Genomic DNA, 9,564 nt, shown 5'->3' with positions numbered 1-9,564 from the left:
TCCATACAATTTTTAAAAAACAACTCTAAGAAAGTTATTTTTTCGTAAAAGATTGGTGTAGATGTCCTTTAAACACATATTGCACATATTGCATGAGCACAATCATGTCTCCCTTTTGTCTGTGCGTTCATTTATTTGTTTTTGTTTTTTCCTCAGGAGTATTTTATTGTTGTGTTTATAGCTTAGCCCATCTGTTGCCTGTATTACCTGAGGGTTGAAGTTAACAGTGATGAGCCTGGTGGCCTGGTCTCGGCAGATGAGCGGCTGGTTGAGGTTGTACTGAGAATTCTCCCCCACAGACTCAGTCCACTGGTCATACAGCTGCACGCAGTACCTGAGGAGACCACAAACACATCGAACCACATGACTTAGCTCTGTCTGTTTACTGTTCTGAGTACAGTCTTAAATGGTGCGCTATTTACGCAGTGGTCACACCAGTGGTTTGTGGTCACATCAGGTTGTCTTACAACTAGTCACTAAACAAAACCATTTAATGGCAATGTTAACATTCCACACAAATAGCCTGTGTTACTAGCCAGTCACAAATAGCCTGTGAGTAGTTTAAAATGGCATAGTAGTACAGAACAGAAAAGAGGTCATTCACAGTGTGTCCTCAATATACTTTTTACAATGTAGTAGCCACTGCAGACTGCTACATATCGAACCTGGCAACCCGTCTGAATGTTAAAAAGGAAAACATGTTGGAAAGGAAACTGCAAAGACTATGTTGATGACAAGACTTGTTATAAAGTCTTGGCACCCTGATAGTGAAACGAATTAATGTACAGAACTTTCACCAGACAATACATAAGGTCTTTATGGATTACACATCATACAGGAAATATGCATGATTTTCCTATGTTAAATAAAGGCTTTTGCTGAATGATTTATTTCACTATACAAAATCAGCCTACTACGAATGCTCTCTTTTTAGCACTGTTACTGTTTCATTGTTTCCTGGTCTTGAATCACCTTCCAACAAAAAGATGCATATGGATTTATATTGGATTATTCACTGTAAAAAACGAAGGGTTTTGCGGCAAATTGAATTCTGAGTGCTCTGCTCAATATTACATTTTTTTACATGTTTTTTTCTTTCTTTTTCTTTCCATCTGGGTTTAGGGTTAATTGCCATTCCGAGGCTCCAGAGTCTGTGTTCAGGCAATCAAACAGTTCCACTGTACTCATAAATCACACACCCCCATGTCAGGAAGGCAACTACTGGAGATTGTTCTAATTGGACTAACCTCATTGCTGTGTGCAATACCAGTGATTACCTGCTTCTAACAAGAGACCTCTCCTCTAGACTACAGAGGAGAGAGAACGCAGACCTACATCTCGAGGTTAAGTCATTTATTTTTAATCAGCAGAGACACACACACACGTACACACATACACACAGACAGACACACACACACACACACACACACACACACACACACACAGATAGGGACTAACACATACACACACCAGAGACACAAGCGGTCTAACATAGACACACACACACACACACACACACACACACACACACACACACACACACACACACACACACACACACACACACACACACACACACACACAAACACACAAACAAACACACAAACACACAAACAAACACACACACACAAAACATAGCCACAATATATTATTTTAAAGGAACAGACAAAAAAATCTCCATTTTCCATCTGTGTTGTGCGATGCTTGTGTGTTTTCTAACAGCATAATTCCCGGCGCGCAAATGAGCCAGCACCACTGGCGCACAAGGAACACGAGGCCCTAGGGTAATCATCTACTGACACCAATATTTTAAACAAGCAAATAAATCAAAGCATGGCACTTGACTCTCTCTCTCTCCCTCCTGAAACGCGAAAGCACCACCTAATCCCCTCTAGTTTACCACACTTCAGCCGCCTGTTCCAAAACCCCTTCATCCCCAAACGCATGCCAGCACGAATTCCAGGTGTGAAACTAGCCACACTGTCATAGAAACTGAATGCACATGAGCAGTGTTATCGCTATATATATGATAGCATCGCGTGGTGTTGTGATGCTGCTGATAGCAGGATTATCTAAGGGGAAAGATGATGAATTGCTCTGTTTTCACACTCAGGCAGACAAGTGTTGCCGAGATGAAGGGCCTGGACAGAGGGGGCAGATATATTGGCCGGTAAATCACAGATAGAGCATCTCGACAGGGATCTCCAGGCCGACTAACCTTTTCAGCAGCTGCATGAGTTCATCGTGCTTCTGGATCATTCTTTGTCCTTCGGCTGACTCCATGCATCTGTTTGGGGAAGAAAATGTGTGTAGTCCAGGTGAATAACAATTTTGCCCACCACTGTCAAAAAATGGTGAATGGTGAAGCCCCAATAGAGTATGGTTATTTAGAAAAGTGGACTGCCTGATTTAAAATTCAGATTAGACATGGAAAAAACTAATTAGCTTGGCATTCAAAACTCATTCAGACCACAAAAATGAATAACCATAGACCAATAATACTGTAGAGAATCATTTCAATATGCTCCAAACTGATTTAGAGGAACAACACTAGAAATGGTCCAAAAGTATTCTGATGATTGCCATACGGGTGTGTGATGTATCTGAAGTTATTAAAAGGGACTTGGATGCGCTCCTGAAGCTGTCGTGCCCACTGCAGTCCTCCTGACACCACTGGCATGTTCTTACTGACTGGACAGTAACCTAGGAAATCACACACAGACATACACACAAACGCACGCACGCACACGCACACGCACACGCACACGCACACGCACATGCACACACACACACACACACACACACACGCGCACGCACACACACACGCACACGCACACGCATACACACGCATGCACACACACGCACCCACACACACATACAGACACACACACAAACACACACACACACACAAACACACAACGTGTAGAGAACAATGACACTCCACATCAATAAACACACAGCGCTCAGGGAGCAATGCTGGGATCAGAGATGCAGAGGGGCATAATCCAAGTATAGCAATCAGAAGCCTTTTGGGGCATTCTGAATTCCAACCATCTGGAATTGCTAATTAGCTTATTTTCTTTTTGCACATTTTGAAAATGGGTGAAGCAGAAACATGGCAGCCAGGTCATTCACCTGAGCATGACCTCTTAAGACTTCTACGGAGGAAATCTTGTGATTTTTCCATTTTTCTTTGAAATCCCCCACCCCCCAACCCCCTCTGATATGTATAATAAATGAATGTGCGTCGAGGAACAGTGCTGAGTGCTGAATCTCACCCATTTTCTCCACCATCTGGGTCTGTTTTCTGAAGAGCAGTTTGCAGCAGTCGAGCTCGTGGTCGTACATGCGGATGAGGAGCGGGTACTTTTCGTGGGCATCGGCAGCAATTAGAGGCCTTTCCAACAGGCTGCCAAACATATCCAGCACCTGAAGGTGTGAAGGAGACCGGAAACTATGCACAACCTTATACCAACTCACAGCAGACAGTTCTCAAAAAACTATGTCTATGGCACATGGCTTGGAACTATCCTCATGGATCCTCAAAGATCATTCACCCCTACAAGAGTTACACTGTTGAAGGGAGGGAAGTTTAGCCTAGAAATCTAGACATACCCTAGCGGCAGCAAATGTAATTTGCAGCCAGGGTAGTCTACAGTGGGCATTACTTTGAAATGGCCACTTCAGTCGCGCATTACGTGGCGTGAAGCTGTGTGAAACTTTAGTACCACTTTCAGCCACTGTGCGTCGCTCTGCCACTGTTCATGGCTCTGTCAGTAGCCTGCCTGCCGCCCCTTCTGAAAAAGCAGGAGGCTACCTTTAACATAATTGTTGCCGAGAGGAATCCCAGCCTACGAATTCAATAACAAAATAAATCATGCATAATTAAAAATGACCTCGATTTAGGCTACTTGGGTATGGCATAAGGCTTGGCTACACAGTGCCAACTCTCCGCTGGCTTGCGAGCAGGAAAAATGAAACTTCGATCAGGCCAATCACATCCTGTATAGAATCGGTAGGCGGGCTTAACATAATGATGGCATAGTTGCTCAGTTCGGTGTTACTCGCAACACGAGTTAAGCTTTTTTTAAGTTGGCAAAAGTTTGATCAACTAGCGAACTAACTCTGCTGGTGGGAAAACGCATGGGATTCATGAGTTGTAGCGCTATCCTATTGTGTGCAGAGGGAATTTAAAAGACAACCGTTTATCCTGCCCCTCGGACTGAACACTGCGAATGGTGAGTCCCCAGACCCTACATCTTGATGTGGGTCTGGCTCGTCAGGCTAAGAGAAGTTAGGAAGGGAACAATTTGATTATATCTGTGTAATAATACTGCACTTTAGTATTATATGCCTATGGCACATGGCTTGGAAGTATCCTCAGTCAAGCAATCTATCCTCAGAGCAGTCAAGAGTCTGGTACGTGCAGTATATGATTTAGGTAATTACCTTAAAGGCATGCTCTAAGCCAGAGGCATCATCAAATGCTTGGCAGAAGATGGCACCTAGACGGCGATCTGTGTCTTCAACTTTGCACTGGAATTCAGTTACATCAGTTTCAAACTCCTAAAAGGGAGAAAGAGAAATCTGATAAGTAAATTCGTCATACAGACACCTTACTGTGACATGGTCTCACAAAACAACGCCAGACACCTCATTCGCTATTAAAAAACAGTTGGGAGAGTTTATTTGCAGTGTTGAAATTTTGATCTTGAGATCTTGAGATTTTAATGCTCCACTGAATAATTACCTTGTTGTTGACATCAAGGCAGTCATACGGTTTTTCCACCATAAATTTAAACCTCTCCATAAACTCCTCATGCAACCACTGGACCTGCTGGCTGAGGGCTTTGCCTCGGATGCCTCCAAACTCGATCTTCTCCAACTTCATCATATCAACAGCAGTCAGCAACAATTTCTGTGGTAAATTAAAATAATCACAGGAGAAACATCAAATAAAGGGACTGATTGTGAGGCAGGAAACTGGCATCTAAAGTGTAGCTTGATTCTATTTTATCTAGATAATTACATTCATTAAAATACAAAGACTCAATAAAGAGTGGTAAGCTGAAGCCTTCCAAATAATTATCTTCAATACTTTAAGGTCATTGCAGAAAATGGTGGAAGTGATATTGAAATCAAAGAATGTATCATGAATTGATTTGGATTTTCTATCAAGTTAATTTTACTCTATGAAGTCTTCAACAAAAGTAGTCATAAAGTGCAGTATGAAATTCATCTGAAGTGCGTAGAGCAGAACTTTAATTCAGAATGCATGATGGGAAATGTAGCTAGTCATAATTTCCCCCAGGATAGTGCTTTCACTGCCTTGCCTCAATGGTCTTCAGTCTGTCAATGAAGCGATCCATCCCAGCGAACACCATGATAGGGTGGAAGTCCCATGGCTTAACCTCCTTCCCACCTCTCTGGTACTGACTAAGGCTGCTCCTGCGGTCCTCGAACGTCTGCTTATAGTGGAGCAAAATATCCAGGGTGGTCTGGGCACGTGCTAGGCTCTCCGCCACGTCTCCTTTCAGAATGTCCTCAGGGTTCAAGTAGCTCTGGGCCTGTGAGTAGATGAGCACTCTTATCTACAGAAGCTTTAGTATATCTTTAGACTCTGATACAGACATGGTTCCCAACAGCAGTAACAACACGTTAGAAAAGTAGAATTATGGTTTAATTCAACATCTCCGAAAAAAGTATACAGTGTTTAAATCCAATTTAAACTCTAACGCTGTTTTGACAGGATTTGAATCAGGTTATCTCATGTATGTCTTTCAAATATAGAATATAATTTGTAGAAAATTACCTGTTTATATTTCTGCCTAAGCCATATCGCACAGTGAAAATGTCAAGATACTGAATGAAATCACCATCGTCATACCTGCTGAATAAGAAGGTTACACGTCTCTTGCAGCAGAACAATGAGCCTGGACGGTGTGTTGTAGTACTGAGAGTTTGCCCAGACGAGGCATACCATGTGCATTAGTGGAGCAATCTGACATTTGACCTCACTGAACTCCACATTCCCAATGTCCTCGAAAAGTCGCTCAAGAGGTTTCAGGTGGATGTTGATGTCTCTAGCCTCTTCCAGGGCTGAAATGACAGGGGGGGTGTCACGACATCATTATTCAATAGTTTGCTGTCTTTCATTTGAACTACCCAAAGTCTTAAGAATATGAATGTGGGGGAAAAATACATGTGAAATATTCACCTGTAGAAACATCTTGAAACATGTTTTTAAATGCAGGATAATAGCTGCTCTCCATTGTGTCAAGAAGCTCCACCATTTTAGCCACTTTAGAAGACTTAAACTGGCTCTGAATGCATTCCAGGTCAGCGTATCTAAACAAAGAAACACCACACTGTAAATGACATCCATAACATACAATGTCCAATGATTATAAATGACCTACAGTAAAACTATGCCTATAAAAGGTGTCAAACTAATTACTATGGAATTTACCTGATGAAGGTCTGAGACCGAAACGTTGTGTTTTATTCAAATAAATGTTTGCATGCGGAATGGACAGTGTGCGGGATCTCTTCTAAAATCAAATTACTATGAAAGAAAATGTCTTAAAAATAGAGTTTGGGGGGAAATGTTTCAACAGCCAATTGAAATACCCCTCCATTCCCTGATACTGAAGCGAAGCATATTGACTGGATGAGAGGAGCTGTCTGATGTCAATCCGAGCTGTCTGAATTTGTGTCAGAACATCTTTAACATAAAGTCTTTGGTAATAAAGAGAGCCCAGTGTTGTCATACCGGTTCCTCCAGAACTGTAGCTCCTCATAGGGAATAGGGCTTTTGCCCTCCTTTAGGGGCTCAGAGGAGTCCCTCTTGAGCACCTCCCGAATCTGGTGACTCCACTCGATCACTACTGTCTCTATGGAATGGATGACACCCTTATGCACCATGCTACCCCTGCCACAGAGAGAGTCAAGTCAACATCATTTCTACGTTTGGAGAAAGCCTACTGTTCATTAACAGATTTAACATAAGACTAAATGCATACCAATGTACTAGTGAACACAGTTACAGCAAACACAACTAAATTAACTTTATTATATATCACCTCTTGTCTCGTTCTAAAACTGCCTGCTCCACTCTTTCAGACCCCAGTGGTAAGGGAAGGAGGGTTTTCCCTTTCACTTGACCAGCCACCACAAACACATTGTTCTTCAGGGAATGGATGTGTCGCATTATATCCTGGGAAACGACATGAGGCCACTGGTTGTGGTTTCTGCTGTTGGACAGCACAGGGACAACGACCTGAAAGGATTACAAAGACAACTGTAGATGGGCCACCATTCTTTAAAAAGGTGATTTCTTCTAGTTTTACCGAATCCCAAGTTATTGGGAGATATGCCAAGCTCAACAACATTAACTTTAATGCTTGCAGAAGAAAAAATGCCTCTGAACTGACAATGCTCTAATTCTAGTGAAAATATGGTTATTTGTATCTGCAATATCCCTGTGCATTCTGTGCGTCTTGATTGTTTGGTTGGGGTTTTAAGGGATTTTGGTTTTCTGGGTCTGATGTCAACAAACAGAATGAAATGTAAACAAGATGACGGAAAAGCAAATGGAACCATACACTATGCTTTGATTCACGTGCATCAGCAATTACACAATGAAAACATTTACAATGATCCAAACGTACACATTACTATAATGCTTTTGTTGAACAACAGAATGAGTTGAATGTGGATATAGGGTTTCAGAGATTTCTGAACAGAGGCTAAGCTGACTGCCTGGCTGACTGACTGGCTTACCAACAGCACTCCCGCCCGCGAGCGAGCCATACAGGAGTAACCATGGCATCAGTCAACTAAAGTGCGCAGACTGCGCACGTTCCTTAACCTTCACCTCATGTGATCTGTCCCAAGTTTTTAATTTGGCGTCAATTTTTTTTATTTAGAGTAAACTCTGTGTTTGCATCTTAGTTAGTTGTGCATTGATTTATCTAGGGCCTCTTTTCGTTTAAAGACCACTGCTACAGACCACGGGTGGCCTAATATTTGGGTGCATAAAATGGTCAACTTACTTCTTCGACCAGTGCAGAGAATTGTTCAAGTGGAACATAAGACAAGTCTCCGTAGAACAAATTGCTCTTCATTGTATCAACAGTCAGAGCACTTTTCTTCCGTTTCACAAAGTAAACCGCTTTGTTTTTAGCAGTTGCTGGGAAGCTTACACTTGGAGCCAACTGCCCAGCTGCGTTCAAGGAAACGACAAGTGTAGTGGTTTCCGATTTGTCCAAGAAGTCCTGTACTACTTGTTTCTGCTCCTCCACTGAAATGCATTTTTGCCATCGATCGCCTTTCAGCTTCAGAGTTTTTAACACGTAGTCCTCTATGAAATCGTATCTTTTATCAGCCTCCGGCATGTCGTCGTCCTCCATGATTGCAACAAAGTCTCTGCCCTATCCAGTGTCCGGCGTGGGAGTGAGAGTTTACTGATTGCTCCCCTGGCTCCATAGTAACACTGTTTGCATTAATGAGTCTGTGGTTGCTCTGGGGACACAGTTGCAGGACCCTTTGTATCTGAACCCATTTGTAGGCTACCATCCCGTACAAATGTATAAGTCAACCACATGTTAAAGCCAATGCAATATGTTTAATCTAGTCTTTTTAAGTAATTCCTTGTACTAATAGGCCTTGTGCAAAAATTGTAAGACTATTCAAGAAACACCGTGATTAATCTGTGGGTTAAAGTTTGGTCCACCTGAAAGTTTACACACGAATTGAGCATATTGTGTGCATTACGTTTAGAAAATGGGCAATTATACATTTATCAGTTGGGCCTACATTGTGCTCAAGTGTCTGTCGTTTTAGTTCTGCCCATGAGGTGGCGCTTAGGCCTATATAATAGTTAAAATTCTGGCGTCTGCTTAGATATCCTCTTCCTCAGACCTGCTGCATCTCATTTAAATTTTGATGCAAAAAATGACATCAAAGACTATTTAGGCTACTTTTGATGTATAACACTGTATAAACCAAACAGTAAAATCTCAGTTGCCTCTGACAATTAATCAAAAACAAACACTTGATAGTGGGAAAAAAAAAAAAACTCATGCTAAGATGTTTGTCTATAAATCACGACAATGCAGAGTAACTCACAAGACTGTATTATCTGTGGCATAACAACACACAATGTTTGCCTCATCCTCTTTTGTTCCTATTCAAAGGGGAAAATGTGACCCTTGGCATGCTGCAGTAGGCCAGTGTGCGAGAGTGTCCTACAACCAAGGAAGTCTGAGTCTCTCTCCCCTTTGAAGATTAACATGACAGACCAAAAGCAACAAACGGGCCGGTCTTTCCATTTCAGAATCAAAGACACTCCCCGTTAGTGATAGGAGCGTGCTGTTGGTAACTGCATGCAGGGTGGCTATCCAAAAAGGTCATGCTTGTGTGCTGATGCCTGAATGTCCAATCAAGTGTGTGTAACATCTGAATGACTCAGAAAACTTTATGAAACATGAATGAGTCATAGAAGTTTATTGGGTAGGACAGACATGTATTAGAATGATTTAAGATGTGCAAAGACTATTGTTC

At 42.1% G+C, this 9,564-nt stretch overlaps 1 protein-coding gene across 1 annotated transcript in view; it reads right to left on the bottom strand.

Annotated features, from left to right (window-relative positions):
• dnah9 (dynein, axonemal, heavy chain 9) overlaps nt 1–8,412 on the bottom strand; it is a 107,200-nt gene extending 98,788 nt beyond the window's left edge. The window contains 12 exon segments of the mRNA XM_048233169.1: nt 208–334; nt 2,219–2,287; nt 2,589–2,703; nt 3,279–3,429; nt 4,450–4,566; nt 4,751–4,918; nt 5,334–5,567; nt 5,888–6,099; nt 6,218–6,348; nt 6,773–6,931; nt 7,083–7,279; nt 8,055–8,412. Coding sequence (XP_048089126.1) covers nt 208–334; nt 2,219–2,287; nt 2,589–2,703; nt 3,279–3,429; nt 4,450–4,566; nt 4,751–4,918; nt 5,334–5,567; nt 5,888–6,099; nt 6,218–6,348; nt 6,773–6,931; nt 7,083–7,279; nt 8,055–8,411 — 2,037 coding nt within the window. The 5' untranslated portion in view covers nt 8,412.
• Between the last annotated feature and the right edge of the window lie 1,152 nt (nt 8,413–9,564).

The sequence above is a fragment of the Alosa alosa genome, chromosome 22, assembly GCF_017589495.1.
Source record: "Alosa alosa isolate M-15738 ecotype Scorff River chromosome 22, AALO_Geno_1.1, whole genome shotgun sequence".
NCBI classification, from domain to species: Eukaryota; Metazoa; Chordata; class Actinopteri; order Clupeiformes; family Clupeidae; genus Alosa; species Alosa alosa.
Note: the sequence above shows the minus strand (reverse complement) of the source record. Positions and strands in the feature narration are given on the sequence as shown.